Genomic DNA, 25,908 nt, shown 5'->3' on the forward strand with positions numbered 1-25,908 from the left:
GCGGAGGAAACAGGCTTATGGAGTTGCACCATCCACCCTAGCCAGTAAGGGCACAGCTGGGATTTGGAGCCGGGCTGTCTGACCTTAGAACCAAGCTCGAGGGCTGGGCAATGCCGCCTCCTCCACAGGCTGCCTCCACCCAGCACCTAGGGGACTCTTGGTCTGGGCGCCATAAGGGCCATCCAAAGCATGCCTGCATCTGATGGGGTCAAGTACTACAAAAGAACACGCTTCAGCCACCCTTGACTCCCGCTCTCCCGTCTCTGTCCTTGGTCGGTAAGAGATCTGAAGCCACGCTCCAGAGAAAGTCACCTATGCAGACCTGTTCCACACGTTGTTGTCACGCAGGATCCAGGAGGTGTGGTTTCCCAGAATTTTGTGCCAGGGAGGTCATGTCTGTCTCGAGGAGCTTGTACTTGCTTCCTGGCATGTGGCATTGCCAAGCTGAACATGAGGCTCAGTTAGAATGCATCGGTCCTTCCTGCTTTTGGGAACCAGGTACTGCTCATTGGTATGATTTCTTCACCTACTTATTCTAAATATTCTGTTTATATCAGTTCAGGTCTTTATCCCAAATGACATGGAGTGTAAAACATAATGCTTAGAGCAAGTACTGAACACTGCAGAGCAACACAGAATTCAGGGCTCGAGTGTGTGTCAGAGCCTTGATTCAGTGGGGAGAGGTCAGGGTGAGCAGGAGGAGAGGAACACATGAGGGACAGCCGAGGACCTGGAAAAGAGGGGTGGGGGGACGGGAGGTGGGGCCAGTTGGCAGGAGCCCGAAGGGCAGGTGGGAGCTTGCTGCCCATGCCACGAGGGGCCCTCGAGATTGCAGACAGAGACCCTTGCATGAAGACACAAGCTTGCACTGCATTACCCCAAAGGTCTGAAAGGGGGGGAACCTGCCTCAGTCCCACCTGGGGATGCCGTGGAGGTACCGCAACAGGCGGGTCAGCTCGGCGCTGGAGCTGTGTCTGCTGGACCAGAGCGGGCTCGTTGTGCAGACCTGTACCACTGCTCTCCCTTGGTGGTCCCGGGTCCCTGCAGAGACAGAGGGCATCGTGAAAGGGGGAAGCTCCAGTGGGGACACGCATGGCTTCAAGCTTGGGAAATACCACGCTAGAGCCTGCACACTGCTGATGTATTGGCTTAGATGTGAGATCTGCCAGGAGAGGAGGTCACCTGCGCAGGTGGCAGCCATGCTCACCTAAAAGGGAGGTGGGCATTGCTAAAGGCTGCATGTTTGTGTTCCCCCAAATCCTTATGGTGAAACCTAACCCCCGTGTGGCCTTTTGGAGTTGCTTACATTTTGAGAGTGGAGTCCCATGAATGGAATTTATGCCTTAAAAAAAGACCCCAGAGAGCTCCCTTGCCCTTTCCACGATGTGAGGACACAGTGGAAAAGGTGTTGAGTATGAACCAGGAAGAGGGGGCCTCACTAGAACCTAACTGTGCTGGAATCTTGGACTATCAGCTTCCAGAATAGAGAAATAGAGGTCTGTTGTCTACAAGGTATCCAGTCTGTGGTGTTTTGTTATAGCTGCCCAAACAGAGTCAGGTGGCCATGCTTACCTGGGAGGACGACGACCCCGGACTGCAGGAGCTCCTGGCTGACCTCCAGCACATTCCTGGGTACCTGGTTGGGCAGGTCTCCTGTGCTGGGCGACTGTCCTTCTCCCTCTGGGCACAACGGCTCAGCAAGCACATCTGAAATCCAGCCAGCAGCACGAGCCCGGAAAGCGTTGCTGTTGGTGTTAACACTGGCTGGACAACAGAAAGACACCCAAAGATGAATTGTTTCTCTGGTTTGAAGGCAGCTGCTCAACTTGCCACAAACACAAGGAGAGAGTCATGTGTGAAAGTAGTGGGTCTAATGGGAACTTGTTCCATTTTTGGTGGGAAACGTCAGCATGTCATACCTTACAGGACAGGTGCATTCTAGAAAAGTAGGGCACGAATAAATATGGAAAAACTGATTACTCTAGTTGCATCAAGAGTGCTCAGTACCTAAACACACTTCAGGGGAATTTTTTTTAGGTTTATTTATGTATTTTGAGAGAGAGAGAGAGAGAGAGAGAGAGAGAGAGAGAGAAAGAGAGAGAATCCAAAGCACGTTCTGCACTGTCAGTGCAGAGTCCAATGTGGAGCCTGAACTCACAAACCATAAGAACATGACCGGAGCTGAAATCGAGGCCTGGATGCTTAACCAACTGAGCCACACAGGCACTCCAGGGAGAAAATTGTTATATTGAATAATGTCATCCTACTTTATTTTCTCATACAGATTTCCCAAAGAGTATCATCAAAATATATCCACAGAGGGTGACAGCACCCTGAGGGCAGGCATCATCATAGTTGGGGGTGCCTCCCCCTCCTGCATCACCCCAGAGAGGGGGGACCTGGCTCTCCTGTATCACCCTAGAGGGAAGGGCTCATGTTCGTACATCAGTCTGAAGGAGATGGCAGTGGCCATGGCTTTTGGGCTTGCTCCTCAGCCCTGTTTCCACACCTCACTTCACAGGAGATGAGCCATAACACAGACAAAGAGATTCAACACCCCAGCCTTGCAATCCTCCAGGGTCTGTGTTGCCCCAGTGGGGGAAGGATGGTCTTGGCCAGAGCTGGTTGGCACCTAAGACCCTGTGGGGCACCCTGAGCCAATCGAGGCTTTGCTTTCCTGTCCCTCAGCTTCTTCTGTAACTTCTTTCAGTGCTAGTGTCTCACAACTCTGTGAAGAGTTTTCTCATTATAGTTGGACCAGAAAAGTCTACAGCATTCTCTCCCTTTCCCTCTATATATTTAAAACAACTTTATTGAGGGGCGCCTGGGTGGCTCAGTCAGTTAAGCGTCCGAATTCAGCTCAGGTCATGATCTAGCAGTCTGTGAGTTCAGGCCCTGCGTCAGGCTCTGTGCTGACAGCTCAGAGCCTGGAACTTGCCTTGGATTCTGTGTCTTCCTCTCTCTCTGCCCCTCTCCCACTCACGCTCTGTCTCTGAAAAATGAATAAACCTTAAAAAAATTAAAAAAAATAAAACAACTTTATTGAGCTATATTTTACATATAATAAAACTCACTCCTTTCAAGTATATAATTAAGATTTTTAGCAGTTTTACCAAGCGGTGCAACCATCACCACAGGTCGGTTTTAGAACATTTCCATCCCTCCAGAAAGACCCCTCGTGCCCATGTATTGGGAATCCCTACTCCCACTCCTCACAGCCACCTGTCTACAGTCCTGACCATTTGTACACATGGAATGAGACACTGCAGGGTGTCTTGTGTCTATCTTCTTTCACTCAGCACAACTACTTTTGCTGATGTCGCCTGTGTCACCCCTTCCATGGGTCTCATCCCATTGTGTGGTGGACCACATTTTGTCTGTCCCTTTACCAGTTGATTGATTACAGTATCCTTGAGACTGAATTTTTTCATGTATGTCCAAATATTTTCTAGAATACATCGCTACTTGTAAAATCTTTGGGTGCCCAAGTGTTTTAATGTTTTAATTCTGCACCCAGCCCAAGCTCTCTCACACGGACGGGGAAGCAGATAACACCTTCATGTGGCACTTTTCTTACTAGACAGCTTCCTAGTTTGAGTAGGTCATTCATGTGGGCTTTTCTTGAATTCAGCTTGCAGACTGTGGGAGAGTGAGAGGAGGGGTCTGAGGTCCTGGGGCTACAATATTAAAATGGCCAGGAATAAAAGCAGTACCCTTATGTGGCTAATCAAGAAATAGCTCCCCCCACCTCACCTCACAAGAAATAGCTGCTCAGTTACCACTGGTTGAAGAGGAGAACCAGATAGAACAGGAGGAGCAGCTGGAACAGAGGAGGAGCAGCTAGGACAGGAGGAGTAGCTGGAACAGAGGAGGAGCAGCTAGGACAGGAGGAGTAGCTGGAACAGAGGAGAACCAGGTAGAAGAGGAGAAGCAGCTGGAACTGAGGAAGAAACTGCTTGCACTGTGGAAGAATGAGTGTTCTGTCACTTGTTCAATTTACGTGTTAGCAGGCGGTTCTAGCTGAGGCATTTTCCTGTGTTGATGAAGACATGAGGCCTAGGACCACACCACCAACTGTGCATTCCAGGGACAAATGTGTGTCCAGGCAGCAAGGATGGAGGGGAACGGCTGGATCAACGAGCCACTGGCTGCTTGCTGGGTGACCAATTGTTGAGGCTCCTCTGCCTGGACCTCTGGTGTCACAGCCCAGTGCTTCCTGGGTGTAAGCAGCATCCTCTTACCACAGGGTCTTTCTTCTTCCTTCCCTGCACCATCAGCAAGAGGAGACAGGAGGAGGAAGAGGGGAAGAGTGCTCTCCCAGGAAGTGAACGCCCAACTTCAGGCGAGGGAGACAAGACTTCTCTCCCCACCAGCCCTCAGTGCAAACTAGCGTATAATCTCTGGAGCTGAGGAGGCAAAGCCCCCTGGGGCCCAGGAGCAATGACCACTTGGGAGCATCATGCCTCTGATGACGAGACTCATGTTTGCAGACGTGCTACTGGACACCCAGGGAGCCAGCAGGCTAAACACGCTTCCGCTCGGCAACACTGATTTGTGTGAACTAAACCCGCCACCTCCGTGACCGCCAGCTATCCTGACTGCGGTCAAGCGTCTGTGCCCCATGTGCCGCTCTGTCCGAGATGCTGTGCCTGAATGTCCACAGTAGCATTTGCACAGCCAGAATTTCTGTGCGGAGGAACATTTACTTAATTACACTTTAGAGTGACTCTTGTGAGGACAGAGGCCATCCTCGCTGAGATGAGCTACAAACATGGGTTTTCACTGAGTCATCCAGCAGGTGTGTGACTGCGTTTTCTGCCCTATACCAACAAGAAAAGTTAGGCCCTGGAAACAATGTCCAGGGAGTTCTTGCTTTGTTGAAATTTTAACTGAACTGCAAGGAGGTGGAATGTTCTTTAAAAAGGCTGCCCCTAAGCCAGTAGTTTCATTCTAACATCTTTTGCAGTAAGTCTGTGTGCGCTCTATGCTGTGGGAATCCTGTCAGAATTTCAGGCATGAGCAGAAACCCTCAATTCCGAGGTGACAGGCCCACCCAGAGGCATGGGCAACTCCCTCCTTGGGCCAAGTGGGCAGGCCAGGTGTTGCCCAGGTGAGGAAGCCACAGTTTCTTCACTGTGCGGGATGCCGGGGCTGACCCTGCCTTCTTCACTTCCTCCAAAGTTGTTGCTTTTGTCCTTCGCAGAACATTTCTTTGTTCGAGAAACGGGAAATAACTGACTTAAGAAATATGTTGTCATTTTTTTTGTTGTTCTTGATGCCCTGCAAACACTCCTTTAAATAATGTCTTCCCTCCAGAGCATTATGGGAGACGATTCCAGTACTCAGGGTTGTACTTCAGCACATTTGCGGGCCTTTGAGGTGTGCGTAACTTAGGAGCTTGTACTATGAGCGTGGCACCCAACTTACCCACAGGAAAAGGGTATTAATGCAACGTGACAGGGTGAGCAGTGACCCCAAAAGGATGTGTCTACTCCCAGGACCTGTGAACGTCACCTTACTTGGAAAAGGTCTTTGTAGATATGAATAACTGAAGTGCTGGGTGGGCCCTGAATCCAAAGATAGGTGTCTTTTTAAGAGAAAGGAGGAGGTTTGAGGCACAAAGACATCGGGAGAAGATGGAGGGGTGGGGGAGCCCCCTATAGCTGGAAGGACCCTCCCCTAGAGCCTCTGGAGGGAGCACAGCCACGCCAATATCTCGATGTCAGACTTCTGGCCCCAGAACTGACAGGATAAATGTCCTCAGCCCCACTGTCTGTGTTACTTCCTTGTAGCAGCCACAGGGTCGGGGCACACACAAACATTGTTTTCAACAGTCGATATGGATGTGGACACAGGCTTCTCCTGTGTCACTGACCAGAGAAAAGTTACAGCATGGAGTGGGAGAAGGGAGGAGGGGAAGGGGTGGGGGTGGGATGTGGAAGGTGGGTTAGGGAGGAGCAGGAAGGGTCGGGATTGGGGCCGTTACCTGGACTCTCCCCTGTGGTGCAGGAGGGGCCGCTGGAGCCTGCGCTTCTGGTCCCCTCAGCTTGTCCTCCTAAAAGACCTCCAGGCCTGGTGCCGAGTGAGTGGTGGGAGGACCGCTGGGCCTCACCTCGGGAGCTCCTGAAGGACCTGTCATAGGACCGAGACCGCCTGGGAAGGGTGCTCCTAGCGGCTCCTGGATGGCTTTCCTGACTTGAGATCTCCCCGTGGTCTCCCCAGAGGCTGGGGGTTTCCTTCTGGGTTCGGCTGGCTGCTGCCCCAGCCCCTGTGGTCTCGGAGCTGCAGGCCTCATCCCCAAGGGACTCTTCGGAACTGGAGCCCAGGGGCATGGGGTTCCGCAGGGCCTCCATATAGGACTTCCTAAACCAACGTCTGGCCTCCATGCAGGCTGGGTCCCTGGGTGACTGCCTTCTGGAGCTTGGGCTGCCCATGTCCTCACGGACAGTGAGGGCCTGGGGACCGTCTCTTTGGTCTGTGGGGTCCAGGCTCTCTCCTGGTCCTTCCCACAAGCCTGGCTCTGAGGGCCCAACCCCTACAAGGCCTCCGTCAGAGCTCCAGAACGTGCTTCTAGGGTTTTCCCACCCAGCCCTTCCTGCGGAAGGCTGGTGGATGGGCTGGTCACTGCTGGGTTGCCCACCACAGTGGGGCAGGGTGGGGGTGTCACTGGGAGGGGTACTCTCATGGGGACGAGTGCTGGCCATGACTGGTGCTGGGGCCAGAGCTTTGGAGGCACTTCTAGGTGGTGGCTGCTCAGGCCTGGGGCAGCTGCGGTGGGGCAGGGCGGTCCTGAATGTTGGGACAAAGATGGGGTCTGTGACACTGCTCCATGGGGTGCGGAAGACGGCGGAGCCTGAGGTCAGCAAGCAGTTTTGCAAGGGGACACCGTTCCGCTCCCCGTTCAGCTGTTCCAGGAACTCTCCTGTGAAGACGCAGCTGTACATGGCCTCAGGGACAGTAACTTCTTCTGAGCCCCGTCCAAGCTGAGAGAGGCATTTTAAAACCAGTCTGGCTGACTGCTTCCCCACTGATGTGACCTGTAGATAGAAGTCCCCAGGCCTGAGCCTAACTCCTCGGAGGGATGCCAGCTGCACCACGACCTTCTCATGGATGCACAGTGGCCAGCCTTCATGGAAGAAGATGAGGCCTGTGTACCTGGCCTGGGATGAGAGAGGGAGGGAAGGAGGTTAGACCTTCGTGGTAGCTCCTCGTGGGAGGCTGGGGGGAGGCGGGCAATAGGACAGGAGGGAGGAAGCCACTGGAGGAGCCACCCAGGCAGTCCTACCACAGGCAGCCTGGGGGCTCTGGGCCAAGTCTCTCCTAGGAGCCGTCCCCACCTGGGGAAGGGTCTGGGCCCTCACAAGCTCACCACGCCAGCCCCTGGTCTAAGCTTCACAGCATTTCTGGCTCTCCTAGGTGCCCACAAGCAGCCCCCCGAGAGCAGGGCTACTTCTGGAATCACAGGGTCAGGGGCACAGTGAGGGGGTGCCAGGACCCACAGGGACACCAACAATACCGGCTGCAATCTCCCACCGAATACAGTGGGTCCTTCTACTTATTTGAAGGAGTCCATGAAGTTTACAACACAGCTGTAGACTATGCAGGTGAGTTCCCAAGCATATCTTTGGAAAGAACTTGCTGTAGAAAAGGTTTCGATGGCAGGACGGATAAGACACAGGCAAACACAGGCAGCGTCTGGCATGGGCAAGAGAGTGTTTGGCAATTTGGGGAACAAGGGGTGGGACCCCCAATGTATCAGTAGCTGCAGCTCACACCCTAACAGGGGAGCACACTCTTTGGTACCGGTTGTTACAATACACTTTGCTTCTCCCCACTCCAGCACTGACGTATTGCACATACATTATTACAATAATCGAGAAGATGAAAAAGAAGTGATCTCATTCTGATATATCTTGAGGTTTTTTACTTTTTTTTTTTTTTTTTTTTTTTTTTTACCTTATCCACGCAGGACACAACTTCTCTAAACTGCAGTAACAATGTACATATAACTTAATGTTCCAGTTTGTAGTCATCCTTAGCCAACATTTCTCCATGTTCCTCTTTCGTAGTGGCCATGCTGGTGGTGACTTCCTGTCCTCTGTGGGAAATCTACAGGGCTTCTCTTCCTTATTTCTTTCTTTCCTTCCTTCCTTCCTTTCCTCCGTGGGAAATCTACAGGACTTTGCTTCTTTTCTTTCTTTCCTTTTCCCTTCTCTTTTCTTTTCTTTCTCTCTTTTTAGTAGGCTTCACACCCAGTGCAAAACCCAACACAGGGCCTGAACTCACAACTCTGAGATCAACACCTGAGCTGAGATCAAGAGTCAGACATTTAACCACCTGAGCCACCCAGGTGGTTATCTGTTTCTACTATAAATAAGAAATGCAAGCAACATTTCCATGATACCATTTCTTGTTCCTTTATTTTTTAATCTTTTTAAAATGTTTATTTATTTTTGAGAGAGAGACAGAGCGCAAGCAGGGGAGGAGGGGAATGAGTGTCTTTCATGATTCTTGGCAGTATGACCAATTTGCCATCAAAAGACACATTGTCAGCAGTGATAAGTCACTTTACCAAGATTCAGTAGGACAAGGCTTTTAAAAAAATTTATTTTAATGTTTTTTATTTACTTTTGAGAGAGAGAGAGAGAGAGAGAGAGAGAGAGAGAGAGAGAGAATGAGCGGGGAAGGGGTAGAGAGAGGGAGACACAGAATCCAAAGCAGGCTCCAGGCTCTAAGCCGTCAGCACAGAGTCCGACACGGGGACCAAACTCCTGAACCATGAGATCATGACCCGAGCCAAAGTCAGACGCTTAACTGGCTGAGCCACCCAGGCTCCCCAGGACAAGCCTTTACATTGAGGAATCTTTTTCTAAACTAGTATATATACTGTGGAATATTGTTGTTTTAATTTGCACTTATGTGATAGTCAAGCCAACACTGTTTCGATATTTGTTTTTTCTGTAAATTTTCTGTATGTCTTTTTGTTCCTTTTATGAATTGTGGCCTTGTTTTTGCCTTCTTAGTTGCTGTCAGGTTTGTAAAAAAATTGACAATTTTTTTTCTACCCACCATTAGCAAATGTTTGTGTTATGTGTCTATTAGGCACTCATATTTGTCCCAGTTTACTTGCTTTATAGTTATGTTTCTTTCCTCCTATAGAAGCTTAAATTTTATACAAGTTGAATTTCTTGACTTTTTTGTGGTATCTTTTGTCACCTTAAAACTTAGAGTTTGATGTCTTACTGAAGGTTGCCTTTCGCATTTATGTTAGTTTTCCTAAGAGTTGAGGTTTACAAAATACTTAATGTTTTCATATACCTGGAGTTGGAAATTGTACCTTAAATACACTGGTATATTCTTTTTTTAGATTTTTAAAAAAACGTTTAGTTATTTTTGAAAGAGAAAGCTTGAGCAGGGGAGGGGCAGAGAGAAAGGGAACCTGAGCTGGCAGCACTGAGCCAGTTGTGGGGCTCAAACTGACCACAAACCGTGAGATCATGACCTAAGCTGGATGCTTGACTAACTGAGCCACTCAGGCTCCCCACACACTGGTGTATTCCTAAGAGTGAAGGCCTCATTAAGCAGGTCCTTGCCGTGTACTCACACTGGGTCGCCAGAAGGGGGAGGCACTGTCCAACCTCCAGGAGCCACGGCCTGGGAGGAAGGTGAGGGTCTGGTGCAGACACAGCTAGTAATTACTGAGCACCTTCCAGGCACCCTCACACCTGTGGCCCCATTTAATTAAAAATTAAGATTTTTCAGGGGCGCCTGGGTGGCTCAGTTGGTTGAGCATCCGACTTCAGCTCAGGTCATGATCTCATGGTTTGTGAGTTCAAGCCCCGCGTCAGGCTCTGTGCTGCCAGCTCAGGGCCTGGAGCCTGCTTTGGATTCTGTGTCTCCCTCTTTCTCTGCTCCTCCCCTGTTGGTGCTCTGTCTCTCTCTCAAAAGTGAATAAAGATTAATTATTTTTTTAAATTAAGATTTTCAGATTGGAAAAATAATACTCGTGCATTGCAGAAACTGGAGGGTTCAGAAAAAACAAAACAACAATCCCAACACCAACCCCCAGAAGTCAGAATTGTTGACATTTATGTGTGTTTCATTTCATTATTTTTTCCTGTGTATTTTTTCAAACGTTGACAGAGAGAGAGAGAGAGCGCGCGCGCGTTAGAACAAACAGGAGCCGGACAGAGAGATAGAGAGAGTGAGAGAGTGAGAATCCGAAGCAGGCTCCACGCTGCAAGCACAGAGCCCAACATGGGGCTCGAACCCATGAACCAGCTGAAACAAAGAATCGAACACTTAACTGACTGAGCCACCCAGGTGCCCCTTTTCCCGTGTATGTTTAATGGCTGAGATCACATCACAAAAATACAGCAGTGCATGGTAATTTTATCACCTAATGGTATTTCATCAGCCTCTCCTGTGCTATGAGAAACTCTTCGCCCAGACCACTTCAATGCTGCATATTTATTTTCCCCCAATTTTGCTCTGACAAATTAAAATACCATGCCCATTGTTGGGCCTGGAGGCCCACCTGGGTGTCACATGCTTCTGTGGAATCTGAGGCCATGGAGCAGGTTGATGGGTGTGGCCATGGCAGGGCCCCTGGGGTGGAGCCAGTGCCCACCAATCTGGGTGGCCACAGGTGTGGCCAGTGTCCTTGCTATATGGTCAGCACCCACCTCACGCTGGACACGAAGATCCAGGACATCATCCAGCCCTGTGGTCAGCAGCAGTGAGATTCCCAAGGACCACTCTCTCCCAAGGAGAGAAGTCCAACCTGAGCTGTGGCCTAAAGGTATGCAGCTGGGGTCAGTGGTGTGAGCCCCAGGAATGAGCTTCATGACAGAAAGTTCTGGAAGCAGAGGGTCCAAGGCCGACCATCACTGGTAGGTGACCCCTTCCCGGGTGGCCTGAGCAGACTCAAGGTGGGCAGTATGGGAGGACTGTGCAGCTCTCACACCCCAGCCCTGTCGCTCCCCCGCCTGGCATGAAAACAGCTCTACTGCCCAGACCCCAAAGGGCACTGCCAGGGAGAAACCGCCGAGGCTGGGGAGAAGCTGGCCCCTCTCCTCCTCTGCTCTTTCATGCCACTGCAGGCTGGGGGCAGATGTGAAACAGCAGCCCTGGCAGATGTGCTTCCCTCTGTCGGGTGGCTGGGCAGGGGAGAAAATGTGCCAAGCATGTGTTGCTGGCATCTTCTGTCTCTGCAGTGGGATGTAGTAGCTGTGGGATGGCCTTGAGCAGCTGTGATAGCAGTAGTCATCTTTAACCAACACTGAGTGAAGGCCAACAACACGCTAAGCTCTTTGCATCCATGATGGCATTGAACCCTTACTCCATGAGAAGATATGCTGGTTGGGACTCATCAGCTGCAGGTGATAAGATGCCTGCTGACTCTTGGCTAAATGATGGAGAGGAGGAATTCTCTCACTGCAGAGTGTGAAGGACAAAAGCCCCATGGTTGGAGCAGAGGCTCACAGACACCGAGAACTGGGTGCTTTCTCTTTCACAGCCTTCCATGTACATGTGTTTCATTCTGATGCTGGTTACTGCATGGTCCTGGGATGACTTCCCCAGCCTAGTGGTCATACCCTTATACCCAATGTCTCAAGCAGGGAAAAGTAGTTTCCTGTGTCTTGTCTTTCCTACGGGAGTACGTTCTCATAAATATTCCTGCCCCCAGCAGACTTCTCTTTATCTATCATAGGCCATAAAGGAGCCAGTGATTTCCCCCAGTTACAAGGAAGGCTTGGAAAGTGGATGTCTCTGTAGTGGGAGGCAGCAAAAGACAAGGGTTGGGAATGACCACAAGCTAGACAGTCAAGTGTCTGCTCAGGCGGGTACTGTTACTACCTTGTTTATAGATGAACAGAATCAAAGACCAGAGAGATGAAAAGATGGCTTGCCTAGGTCTTTACAGAGTTTGCAGTGGCAGAACCCACATCATTCCTCTCACAGAGCCTGCGATCCTAACCCCTGTCCAGTACCACTTGGCAGGGACACCCAGGCAGCCGTCCACAATTCAGGCTGATAAATGGTGAGCACCAAGTGCTGTGACGACACAGAGGACAGAGAATCTTCTTGGGCACGGCCATGGGGAGTGAGCTGGAGAGGAGAGCTGTGGTTGCACTGGCCTTTGAAAGGTAAGTAGAACTTCCACCAGGTGCAGGGGAAATGGCACGAGGGGGGCAGGCCCCAGGATGAATGAAAGTGGGTGATGGGACAGTGCATGCTGGGTGGATTAATCAAGACTCTTTGGGTTGTCAGATGAATTTGTCTTGTGTCACTGGGAAGCCTGGAGGAGAGGGGCTTCAGACCTAGTCCAAGTAGGGGGCTTAAACATGTCACTGGGGCTGTTTCTCTCCCTTGCCCCACTTGGCTTCACTGTGCAGACAGGCTGGGTCAAGATGCAAATCCTCCTGATACATAAACCCAGTGGAAAGAGGGTATCTTGTCTTCAATATCTTTATTCAAGTTCCAGGGAAGACTCCGACTGGGCGTCTCAGTCCTTCCAAGCTGCTCTAACAAAAATACTATAGATTGGGTAGCTTATAAACACAGAAATTTCTTTCTCACTATCCTGTAGCCTGGAAAGTCCAGGATCAAGGTATTGGCATTTTTATTGTCTGGTCAGGACCAGCTGCCTGGTTCACAGATGACCAACTTTTTGCTGTGTCCTCACACATGTCAGAAGGGGCAAGGGCGTGCTCTCTAGGACCTCCTTTATAATGGCATGGATGGGATTGACCAAATCGCTTCTGAAAGGTCCCACTTCTTAATTCCATCACATATGGAAAACATACAAATTTTGTGGGGGACACAAACATTCAGTCTATAGCAGTAGGTCATGTGCCAATCCCTGAAGGTGGTGTCTGAAGGTGGGCTAAAGGGTGAACACAGAGAGCCACAGCCTTTCCAGAATAGTGGAGCATCATGGCAGCGTGGTGGAGAGGTACCTCCTAAATGATAAGGCAGAGATGCTGAGCATACAACATATATCCATTCGTACATCTGCGATCTGTGGTAGATGCCTTCAACTTCGGTACTTTAATTTCCTCATCTGAAAAACTGACTAATTTCTCCACCACCATTTGTTGAAAAAACTGTCCTTACCCTCTGAATGGCCTTGGCATCCTTGTCAAACATCATTTGACCATATACGTGATGATTTATTTCTGGGCTTTCTACTCTGTTCCATTGGTCTTTATGTTTGTCTTATGGCAGTGCCACATTATTTTAATTACTGTAGCTTTGTAATGAGTTTTAAAAATCAGGAAATGTCAGTCTTCCAACTTTGTTCTTCTTCAAAATTCTTTTGGCTGCTTGGACTCCCTTGAGATTCCATAGGAATTTTAGGATGGATATTTCTATTACTGCAAAAAAACATTGGTGTGATTTTGATAGAGACCACATTGACTCTCCAGATCACTTTGGGTAATACTGCCATCTTCACAGTATTAAATCTTCCAGTCCGTGAACATGGATGTCTTTCCATATCTTAGGTCTTCTTTTCTTTCTCAAGCAACGTTTTGTAGTTTTCAATATGCAAGTCTTTCACCTCTTTAAGTTTATTACTACATATTTTACTCCTTTGGAAGCTATTGTAAATCTTCTTTTAGTTTACCTTTTTTTAGTTTACTTTTCAGATTGTTCATCATTAGTATGTAGAAACACACTGAATTGTGCGTACTTTTGTATCCTGCAACTTTGCAGAAGTTGTTTATTAGTTCCAACAATTTTTGTGTGTGGAACCTTTAGGGTTTTCTACATATAAGATCACATCATTTGTGAACAGAGATAGTTTTACTTCTTCCTTTCTGAATTGGATGTCTTTAATTTCTTTTTCTTGCCTGATTGCTCTGGCTAGAACTTCTAGGAAGTGGGCATCCTTGTCTTATTCCTGATCTAAGAGGAAACCCTTTTAGTCTTTCACCACTGAGTATGAATTAGCTGTGGGTTTTTCCATACATGGCCTTTCTTTTGTTGAGGCAGTTTCTTTCCATTCTTAGTTTAAGTGGTTTTATCATGAAACAATGTTGAATTTTGTCAAAATGTTTTTTTTTTTTGTAATAACTGAAATGATGAGAAGAAGTTTCTTCAGGTTGAACTTGTGGGGGATTTGACTATAATTTCACAATAATGCATATGCCATGAATAAGGAAATTATGGCAATATTATTCCAAAGTAGAATGTAGATCAAAGGTTTGAAAAGGAAACAAGGAACACCATTCTTCTTGGCCCCAACACAGTCCATAATTCTGAGATTCTCCTTGGGCAAATCTACCAAGGTTTTGATTATAAATCTTTTGCAGCCAAATTAGATAGATGTTATAAATCTTCTAGTCATGTTCTGAATAGATCCAGTTCCAGGTTGCAAGGAGCAATTCTTTATCTCATTTCAACATCTTCTCTAAATGGTGTGCTCAGAACATTCACAGTGTGTCAAGAAAAAAGCATCAGAACCAAAGTTTATTATTATTATTATTCAAAAGGAAGTCAGTGGGTTTCACTGTTTATGAGCTGCAGTTCAGCTGCTATAAAAACATAAGCAGGGTCCTTTTTTTGGTATTTATTTATTTTGAGAGAGAGAGAGAGGGAGGGGCAGAGAGAATCCCAAGGAGGCTCTGCACTGTCAGTACAGAGCCAGAATGTAAGGCTCGAACTCAAGAACTGTGACATCATGACCTGAGCTGAAATCAAGAGTCAGACGCTTAACCAACTGAGCTACTCAGGCGCCCTGGGTCCTTCTTTATAAGGCTTTCAACAGCAGTCCAGGAACCCGAATTTCTCTAGATCAGTAGCAGGTTTTCAATTATAATAGATGTACCACAGCAGTTATTACAGTACTCCAAAAAGCTCAGCTTCACTCTCCAACTTGGAAAATTTAAAATAGAACAAAACTTCTATGGTCCTTTGGAAAAGCCAGAAGGAGAACTTGGTTGTAGATTAAATGTGAGAAGTGAGGCTGAGCCTCCCTGGGTCTTTGATGACTCCCCAGCCCATTGTTTCATGGAGACTATGTACTGTCCACTTGTCCTGGGCCTGAATGGACACAGAGGGATGAGCTTCCCTCTCTGTGTGTCCATGGAACCTTGTCCTCACTGTCTGCTGTCATGGCCCTATACCCCTGGTCCTGTGGCTGACCCCAGGTGGTCCACATAGCAACCTACCATCAGGAACCAGAGACAGCTGAGAGTATTTGCAGACCAACTGCCTTCTCAAATGGTGAATGTGCAGTGGTCAGGCCACTAGATGGTCGTCAATATGCCCTCAGCCTTAACTCTGTGCACAGTCTGGCTGCCATATGCACCTCCATTTACCTCGGCCTTGTGGGTTTTTAAAAAAAATTTTTTAAATGTTTATTCATTTTTTTAATTTAAATGTTTTTATTTGTGTCTTCATATACTTAAAGTGTATTTCTTTTTTTAATTTTTAAATTTTATTTTTTTAAATTTACATCCAAATTAGTTATCATATAGTGCAACAATGATTTCAGGAGTCGATTCCTTAATGCCCCTTACCCATTCAGCCCATCCCCCCGCCCACAACCCCTCCAGCAACCCTCTGTTTGTTCTCCATATTTAAGAGTCTTCATTTTTGAGAGAGAGACAGAGAGAGACAGAGCATGGGCAGGGGAGGGGCAGAGAGAGAGAGAGGGAAACACAGAATCTGAAGCAGGCTCCAGGCTCCAAGCTGTCAGCACAGAGCCTGATGTGGGACTCAAACCCACGAACCACGAGATCATGACCTGAGCCAAAGTTGGATGCTCAACCGCCTGAGCCAACCAGGCTCCCCAGTTTCATTGTTGATTTTAGTAATTAGGGGATATTTCTAAAATTAGGAAAGTAGAACATGCACATCTGGCCTTTTTCCGTACTCACAGGTCTACCACAGCACAGGCATGCTGACATCACCGCATGTCCCCTTGTCATGGTTTTACAAGTACATGTTAAAAAACTGATGCAAGGGGTGCCTGGGTGGCTCAGTTTATTTTAGATCTAAGATATCTGATTCTAACTGTGTGTGACACTATAGTGTCCACACATATTTCCACGAATATGACAAGAGTTTCAGATAGTCTATCATACTGAATTCTCCCTGCTCTGAATATTAATCTTTATATTTTTCTGCTTGTCAGTAAGCAAAAACCTGTCTTGTCGTGTACCTGGTGCCTCTCTGACCACCAAGAGGCTGGGTTTCCCCAGGGTTTCTGTGGGCAAGTAGTGCCTCTTCTGGACATTGCCTCTCCAAGGCTGACTTTTATACAGGACTTAGTATTTTACTTATGTCTATGAGTTCTCTGCAAACACGATGTAAGAAACAGCTTTTATTTGGCTGTTCATTGGCTTCTGAAACACAGATTTACTAGATGTTTCTGCCATCAATCTATCAGTTTCCTTTTTGCGACCTTGAGCCTGAGAAGTCAGTCCCCTCCCCTCTCTGTGTTTCACCCTAACTCATAGACAAAAGCCTCTGCTGGTGTTTTCCTAAGTGGCCTGCACAGTGCTAGGTGACCGCTCACCACACCCCTGAGACCTGCCCCCCTCCCTGCGACTCCCATGCTGACCGCATTGTTCACAGTCCCTCTGGCTCTGGGTGATCAGGACTGGTAGCTGGTCTGTCAGAGCAGGCCATCACTATAAAAGAATGGCCATACACACTCAGAATGTTTTATTTTTGCTTTAAATATGTAAATGCACATTCCTGAACCTCCATCCCTTAGAGGTTTGTCCCTCCCAGTGCTCTCCCTCAGCCCCAGGAGAGCTCTCATGGCTCCTTTACAGTCAATCCCACGTTACTAGATGATAGTTCTCTACACTAAGCTCCCTGAGGTAGATTTCTGTGTGGGTCAGTCTCTTCATGGGACTCTAACAGGCACAGAGACCCATCTTTTCTCTGCTGACTTGGGGGCTCTACTGTCTCCCCTGGGTTGGCCACAGTCATGTTGCTGTGTCTCACAGCACCTCTCAAATGGAGCGAGAACATAAAGACAGTAGGCGAAGAATATGGATGGAGAACTCTTCGGGATTTCCCCCCAAATATCCCAGTCTCTCAGGTGTCTTGCTCATACCTAATGTGATGGCACCTTTTTTTTAGACTTTAGGGAGTCTCTGCTGAACATTCAACTCGTTTTCACAGAAAAAGCTATCCCTCTTTATTTCTGCACTCATATTTAATCAGTTTAGGGTTCAATTAAATTGGATTTAATTAGCTCTTCTTTTCCTACCTTAAGGTGGAAATTTAGGTAAGTGATATCAGACTTCCTCCACAAAACTACATATTAGTTTAAACTATATTATACACTAAGCATTGCTTTAGTTGCATGTAAACATTTCTGCACATTGTGTTTTCATTATGATTCAGTTCCAATAATTTTCCTTGTGATTTCTCTAAGTCATGGGTTCTTTAGAAATGTGTTATTTGATTTCCAAAAATTTGGGAGTTTCTACTTATTTGTTGTTATTTCTGATGATAGCATTGTGGTTACAAAAAAATACTTTATTTCTGCCCTTTCAAATTTATGAAATTGTATTTTTTTAGAGACCTACAGCATGTTGTCTATCTTGAAAAAATTTCATGTGCACTGGAAAGAATGTGTATTCTGCATTTGTTGGATGTAATGTTCTATAAATGTCAAATAGGTCAGTTTGTTAGGTGTTGTTCGGATCTTTTATATCCTTATTGATTTTTTTTACTGATCATTTTATCAATTTTTGACAGAAGTACATGAAAATTCCCATTTAGTGTTGCCAGTTGTTTGTCTTAATGTACTCAGAAGCTCTCTTACTAGGTACTCTGTTGATAAATGGAGGCTCTTATCGCTATGAATTGTCCTGTCCCCATGTGTCTCCTGTGACTCTGTCAGAGACCTAACTTGTCTGACAGAAAGATCATTGCCTCACCTACTCATACTTAGTCGCATATCTTTTTCCATTCTTTTTCTTTCACCCTTTGTATGTGTTTATATTTTAAAGGGCATTCCTTATAACCAGCATTTAGTTGGTCTTGCCTTTTTCTCAGCCTGAGTCTGGCAATATTTGCTTTCAGTTGGATTTTTTAGTTCATTTAAGTACATTTAAAATAATTACAAATATGGTTGGATTAAATCTGTCATCTTCACATCTGTCATCTGTTCATCTATTTGCCTATCTGTTTCTTTGTTCTTCCTTTTATCTTCTCTTCTGTGTTTTGGATTCCATTTATCTACTCTACTGATTTTTCGGTTATACCTCTTCGTGTTGCTTTCGGTAGTTGCTCTCAAGACTACAACATGCATCTTTAACTATTCAAGTAACATTTTGTTACTTTAAAACAATGTAAGAACCTAGAGTAGTACAATTCAATTTACTCCCTCCCACATTTTGTGCTTTTGTCATATATTTTAAAAAATCTTATTTAAATTCCAGTTAGTTAACATACAGTGTAATATTAGTTTCAGGTGTACAATTTAGTGATTCAACACTCCCATACAATACCCAGGGTTCATCACAAGTGCACTCCTTCATCCCCATCACCTATTTGACTCCTCCCCTACTCCCCTCTCCTCTGGTAGCCATCAGTGTGTTCTCTATAGTTAAGAATCTGTTTCTTGGTTGGTCTCTCTTTTTTTCCTTTGCTCATTTGTTTAAATTCTGCATATGAGTGAGATCATACGGTATTTGTCTTTCTCTGACTTAGTTTGCTTAGCATTACACTGTCTAGCTCCTTCCATGTTGTTGCAAATTGTAAGATTTTATTTTTATGGCTGAGTAATATTCCAGTGTGTGTGTGTGTGTGTGTGTGTCTCCCACATCTTCTTTACCCATTCATCTGTCAGCGGACACTTGGGTTGCTTCCATAGTTTGGCTATTGTTAATAATGCTGCAATAAACATAGGGTGCACATATCCCTTTGAATTAATGTTTTCATATTCTTTGGGTAAACCACACAGTAGTGTGATTACTGGATCATAGGGTAGTTCCCTTTTTAACTTTTTGAGGAACCTCCATACTGTTTTCCAGAGTGGCTGCACCAGTTTGCATTCCCACCAACAACGCATGAGGGTTTCCCTTTCTCCAAATCCTTGCCAGCACATGTTGTTTCTTGGGTTGTTGATTTTAGCCAATCTCACAGGTATGAGGTGATATCTCATTATAGTTATGATTTGCATTTCCCTGATGATCAGTGATGTTGAACATCTTTTCATGTACCTGTTAGCCATCTGTATGTCTTCTTTGAAGAAATGTCTGTTCATTAATTCTGACCATTTTTAATCAGAATATTTTTTGGTGTTGATTTATATAAATTATTTATATATTTTAGATATTAAACTCTTGTTGGATATATAATTTGTAAAATATCTTCTCCCATTAGGCTGTGTTTTACTTTTGTTGATTGTTTCATATGCTGTGCAGAAGCTTTTTATTTTGGTGTAGTCCCAATAGTTTTTTTTTTTTTTTTTTTTTTTTTTTTGCTTTTGTTTTCCTTGCCTCCGGAGACATATCTAAAAAAATGTTGCTATGGCCAGTGTCAAGAGAAATTACTGCCTGTGCTCACTTATAGGACTTTTGATGGTTTCAGGTCTCACATACAGGGTCAGGGCCAGACAGCTTCACAGGCAAATTCTACCAAACATGTAAAGAAGAGTTAATACCTATTTTTCTCCAATTATTCCCAAAAATAGAAGAGGAAGGAAAACTCCCAAATTCATTCTATGAGGCCAACATTACTGATTCCAAAACCAGATAGAGATACAATAGCAAAAAAAGAGAATTAAAGGCCAATATCTCTAATGAACACAGATGCAAAACTCCTCAACAAAGTACTAGCAAACAAAATCCAACAATATGTTAAAAAAATCACTCATCATGATGTAGCAGGATTTATTCCTGGGTCGCAAGAATGGTTCAATATTCAGAAATCAATTGACATGATACGTCACATCAGTAAGAGAAAGGATAAAAACCATATGATCATTTCAGTAGATGCAGAGAAAGCATTTGACAAAGTACAACAGCCATTCATGATAAAAACCCTCAACAAAGTAGGTGTAGAGGGAACAGACCTCAACATCATAAAGGTCACATATGAAAAACCCATAGCTGCTGAGAGTTCCGGAAGATGGCGGCGTAGGAGGACGCTGGGCTCACCCCGCGTCCTGCCGATCACTTAGATTCCACCTACACCTGTCTAAATAACCCAGAAAACCACCAGAGGATTAGCGGAACGGAGTCTCCGGAGCCAAGCGCAGACGAGAGGCCCACGGAAAAGGGGAGGAAGGGCGGCGAGGCGGTGTGCGCTCCACGGACTGGCGGGAGGGAGCCGGGGCGGAGGCGCGGCTCGCCGGCCAAGCGGAGCCCCCTGAGTCTGGCTGCAAAAGCGGAGGGGCCGGACGGACTGTGTTCCGACAGCAAGTGCGACTTAGCGTCTGGGAGGTCAGAAGTGAACAGCTCTGCTCGGAAAGCGGGAAGGCTGGAGGACAGAGGGAGGGAGAGCTGCTGAGCCCCCGGACGGCAGAGCTCAGCTTGGCGGGGAACAAAGGCGCTCGCCAGCGCCATCTCCCCCGCCCACCCCCCAGCCAAAATCCCAAAGGGAACCGGTTCCTGCCAGGGAACTTGCTCGCTCCGCGCAAACACCCAACTCTGTGCTCCTGCGGAGCCAAACCTCCGGCAGCGGATCTGACTCCCTCCCGCTGCCACTGGGCCCCTCCTGAAGCGGATCACCTAAGGAGAAGCGAGCTAAGCCTGCCCCTCCTGCCCCCGTGCACCTTGCCTACCCACGCCAGCTAATACGCCAGATCCCCAGCACCACAAGCCTGGCAGTGTGCAAGTATCCCAGACGGGCCACGCCACCCCACAGTGAATCCCACCCCTAGGAGAGGAGAAGAGAAGGCACACACCAGTCTGACTGTGGCCCCAGCGGTGGGCTGCGGGCAGACATCAGGTCGGACTGCGGCCCCGCCCACCAACTCCAGTTATACACCACAGCACGGGGGAAGTGCCCTGCAGGTCCTCACCACTCCAGGGACTATCCAAAATGACCAAACGGAAGAATTCCCCTCAGAAGAATCTCCAGGAAATAACAACAGCTAATGAACTGATCAAAAAGGATTTAAATAATATAACAGAAAGTGAATTTAGAATAATAGTCATAAAATTAATCGCTGGGCTTGAAAACAGTATACAGGACAGCAGAGAATCTCTTGCCACAGAGATCAAGGGACTAAGGAACAGTCACGAGGAGCTGAAAAACGCTTTAAACGAAATGCAAAACAAAATGGAAACCACGACGGCTCGGATTGAAGAGGCAGAGGAGAGAATAGGTGAACTAGAAGATAAAGTTATGGAGAAAGAGGAAGCTGAAAGAAAGAGAGATAAAAAAATCCAGGAGTATGAGGGGAAAATTAGAGAACTAAGTGATACACTAAAAAGAAATAATATACGCATAATTGGTATCCCAGAGGAGGAAGAGAGAGGGAAAGGTGCTGAAGGGGTACTTGAAGAAATTATAGCTGAGAACTTCCCTGAACTGGGGAAGGAAAAAGGCATTGAAATCCAAGAGGCACAGAGAACTCCCTTCAGACGTAACTTGAATCGATCTTCTGCACGACATATCATAGTGAAACTGGCAAAATACAAGGATAAAGAGAAAATTCTGAAAGCAGCAAGGGATAAACGTGCCCTCACATATAAAGGGAGACCTATAAGACTCGTGACTGATCTCTCCTTTGAAACTTGGCAGGCCAGAAAGGCTTGGCACGATATCTTCAGTGTGCTAAACAGAAAAAATATGCAGCTGAGAATCCTTTATCCAGCAAGTCTGTCATTTAGAATAGAAGGAGAGATAAAGGTCTTCCCAAACAAACAAAAACTGAAGGAATTTGTCACCACGAAACCAGCCCTACAAGAGATCCTAAGGGGGATCCTGTGAGACAAAGTACCAGAGACATCACTACAAGCATAAAACATACAGACATCACAATGACTCTAAACCCGTATCTTTCTATAATAACACTGAATGTAAATGGATTAAATGCGCCAACCAAAAGACACAGGGTATCAGAATGGATAAAAAAACAAGACCCATCTATTTGCTGTCTACAAGAGACTCATTTTAGATCTGAGGACACCTTTAGATTGAGAGTGAGGGGATGGAGAACTATTTATCATGCTACTGGAAGCCAAAAGAAAGCTGGAGTAGCCATACTTATATCAGACAAACTAGACTTTAAATTAAAGGCTGTAACAAGAGATGAAGAAGGGCATTATATAATAATTACAGGGTCTATCCATCAGGAAGAGCTAACAATTATAAATGTCTATGTGCCAAATACCGGAGCCCCCAGATATATAAAACAATTACTCATAAACATAAACAACCTTATTGATAAGAATGTGGTCATTGCAGGGGACTTTAACACCCCACTTACAGAAATGGATAGATCATCTAGACACACAGTCAATAAAGAAACAAGGGCCCTGAATGATACATTGGATCAGATGGACTTGACAGATATATTTAGAACTCTGCATCCCAAAGCAACAGAATATACTTTCTTCTCGAGTGCACATGGAACATTCTCCAAGATAGATCATATACTGGGTCACAAAACAGCCCTTCATAAGTTTACAAGAATTGAAATTATACCATGCATACTTTCAGACCACAATGCTATGAAGCTTGAAATCAACCACAGGAAAAAGTCTGGAAAACCTCCAAAAGCATGGAGGTTAAAGAACACCCTACTAACGAATGAGTGGGTCAACCAGGCAATTAGAGAAGAAATTAAAAAATATATGGAAACAAACGAAAATGAAAATACAACAATCCAAACGCTTTGGGACGCAGCGAAGGCAGTCCTGAGAGGAAAATACATTGCAATCCAGGCCTATCTCAAGAAACAAGAAAAATCCCAAATACAAAATCTAACAGCACACCTAAAGGAAATAGAAGCAGAACAGCAAAGGCAGCCTAAACCCAGCAGAAGAAGAGAAATAATAAAGATCAGAGCAGAAATAAACAATATAGAATCTAAAAAAACTGTAGATCAGATCAACGAAACCAAGAGTTGGTTTTTTGAAAAAATAAACAAAATTGACAAACCTCTAGCCAGGCTTCTCAAAAAGAAAAGGGAGATGACCCAAATAGATAAAATCATGAATGAAAATGGAATTATTACAACCCATCCCTCAGAGATACAAACAATTATCAGGGAATACTATGAAAAATTATATGCCAACAAATTGGACAACCTGGAAGAAATGGACACATTCCTAAACACCCACACTCTTCCAAAACTCAATCAGGAGGAAATAGAAAGCTTGAACAGACCCATAACCAGCGAAGAAATTGAATCGGTTATCAAAAATCTCCCAACAAATAAGAGTCCAGGACCAGATGGCTTCCCAGGGGAGTTCTACCAGACGTTTAAAGCAGAGATAATACCTATCCTTCTCAAGCTATTCCAAGAAATAGAAAGGGAAGGAAAACTTCCAGACTCATTCTATGAAGCCAGTATTCCTTTGATTCCTAAACCAGACAGAGACCCAGTAAAAAAAGAGAACTACAGGCCAATATCTCTGATGAATATGGATGCAAAAATTCTCAATAAGATACTAGCAAATCAAATTCAACAGCATATAAAAAGAATTATTCACCATGATCAAGTGGGATTCATTCCTGGGATGCAGGGCTGGTTCAACATTCGCAAATCGATCAACGTGATACATCACATTAACAAAAAAAAAGAGAAGAACCATATGATCCTGTCAATCGATGCAGAAAAGGCCTTTGACAAAATTCAGCACCCTTTCTTAATAAAAACCCTTGAGAAAGTCGGGATAGAAGGAACATACTTAAAGATCATAAAAGCCATTTATGAAAAGCCCACAGCTAACATCATCCTCAACGGGGAAAAACTGAGAGCTTTTTCCCTGAGATCAGGAACACGACAGGGATGCCCACTCTCACCGCTGTTGTTTAATATAGTGCTGGAAGTTCTAGCATCAGCAATCAGACAACAAAAGGAAATCAAAGGCATCCAAATTGGCAAAGATGAAGTCAAGCTTTCGCTTTTTGCAGATGACATGATATTATACATGGAAAATCCGATAGACTCCACCAAAAGTCTGCTAGAACTGATACATGAATTCAGCAAAGTTGCAGGATACAAAATCAATGTACAGAAATCAGTTGCATTCTTATACACTAACAATGAAGCAACAGAAAGACAAATAAAGAAACTGATCCCATTCACAATTGCACCAAGAAGCATAAAATACCTAGGAATAAATCTAACCAAAGATGTAAAAGATCTGTATGCTGAAAACTATAGAAATCTTATGAAGGTAATTGAAGAAGATTTAAAGAAATGGAAAGACATTCCCTGCTCATGGATTGGAAGAATAAATATTGTCAAAATGTCAATACTACCCAAAGCTATCTACACATTCAATGCAATCCCAATCAAAATTGCACCAGCATTCTTCTCGAAACTAGAACAAGCAATCCTAAAATTCATATGGAACCACAAAAGGCCCCGAATAGCCAAAGTAATTTTGAAGAAGAAGACCAAAGCAGGAGGCATCACAATCCCAGACTTTAGCCTCTACTACAAAGCTGTAATCATCAAGACAGCATGGTATTGGCATAAAAACAGACACATAGACCAATGGAATAGAATAGAAACCCCAGAACTAGACCCACAAACGTATGGCCAACTCATTTTTGACAAAGCAGGAAAGAACATCCAATGGAAAAAAGACAGTCTCTTTAACAAATGGTGCTGGGAGAACTGGACAGCAACATGCAGAAGGTTGAAACTAGACCACTTTCTCACACCATTCACAAAAACAAACTCAAAATGGATAAAGGACCTGAATGTGAGACAGGAAACCATCAAAACCTTAGAGGAGAAAGCAGGAAAAGACCTCTCTGACCTCAGCCGTAGCAATCTCTTACTCGGCACATCCCCAAAGGCAAGGGAATTAAAAGCAAAAGTGAATTACTGGGACCTTATGAAGATAAAAAGCTTCTGCACAGCAAAGGAAACAACCAACAAAACTAAAAGGCAACCAATGGAATGGGAAAAGATATTTGCAAATGACACATCGGACAAAGGGCTAGTATCCAAAATCTATAAAGAGCTCATCAAACTCCACACCCGAAAAACAAATAACCCAGTGAAGAAATGGGCAGAAAACATGAATAGACACTTCTCTAAAGAAGACATCCGGATGGCCAACAGGCACATGAAAAGATGTTCAACATCGCTCCTTATCAGGGAAATACAAATCAAAACCACACTCAGATACCACCTTACGCCAGTCAGAGTGGCCAAAATGAAGAAATCAGGAGACTATAGATGCTGGAGAGGATGTGGAGAAACAGGAACCCTCTTGCACTGTTGGTGGGAATGCAAATTGGTGCAGCCACTCTGGAAAGCAGTGTGGAGGTTCCTCAGAAAATTAAAAATAGACCTACCCTATGACCCAGCAATAGCACTGCTAGGAATTTATCCAAGGGATACAGGAGTACTGATGCATAGGGGCACTTGTACCCCAATGTTTATAGCAGCACTCTCAACAACAGCCAAATTATGGAAAGAGCCTAAATGTCCATCAACTGATGAATGGATAAAGAAATTGTGGTTTATATACACAATGGAATACTACGTGGCAATGAGAAAAAATGAAATATGGCCTTTTGTAGCAACGTGGATGGAACTGGAGAGTGTGATGCTAAGTGAAATAAGCCATACAGAGAAAGACAGATACCATATGGTTTCACTCTTATGTGGATCCTGAGAAACGTAACAGAAACCCATGGGGGAGGGGAAGGAAAAAAAAAAAAAGAGGTTAGAGTGGGAGAGAGCCAAAGCATAAGAGACTGTTAAAAACTGAGAACAAACTGAGGGTTGATGGG

At 45.5% G+C, this 25,908-nt stretch overlaps 1 protein-coding gene across 1 annotated transcript in view; it reads right to left on the minus strand.

The window, feature by feature from the left end:
* PLEKHG4B (pleckstrin homology and RhoGEF domain containing G4B) overlaps nt 1-25,908 on the minus strand; it is an 86,800-nt gene that overhangs the window by 31,445 nt on the left and 29,447 nt on the right. The window contains exons 4-6 of the mRNA XM_042998256.1: nt 5,987-7,160; nt 1,573-1,764; nt 918-1,041 (exon numbers count right to left, since the gene is read on the minus strand). Of these exons, the coding sequence (XP_042854190.1) occupies nt 918-1,041; nt 1,573-1,764; nt 5,987-7,160 (1,490 nt within the window). The remainder of the gene's footprint in view (nt 1-917; nt 1,042-1,572; nt 1,765-5,986; nt 7,161-25,908) is intronic.

This window comes from Panthera tigris, chromosome A1 (genome assembly GCF_018350195.1).
Source record: "Panthera tigris isolate Pti1 chromosome A1, P.tigris_Pti1_mat1.1, whole genome shotgun sequence".
NCBI lineage: Eukaryota > Metazoa > Chordata > Mammalia > Carnivora > Felidae > Panthera > Panthera tigris.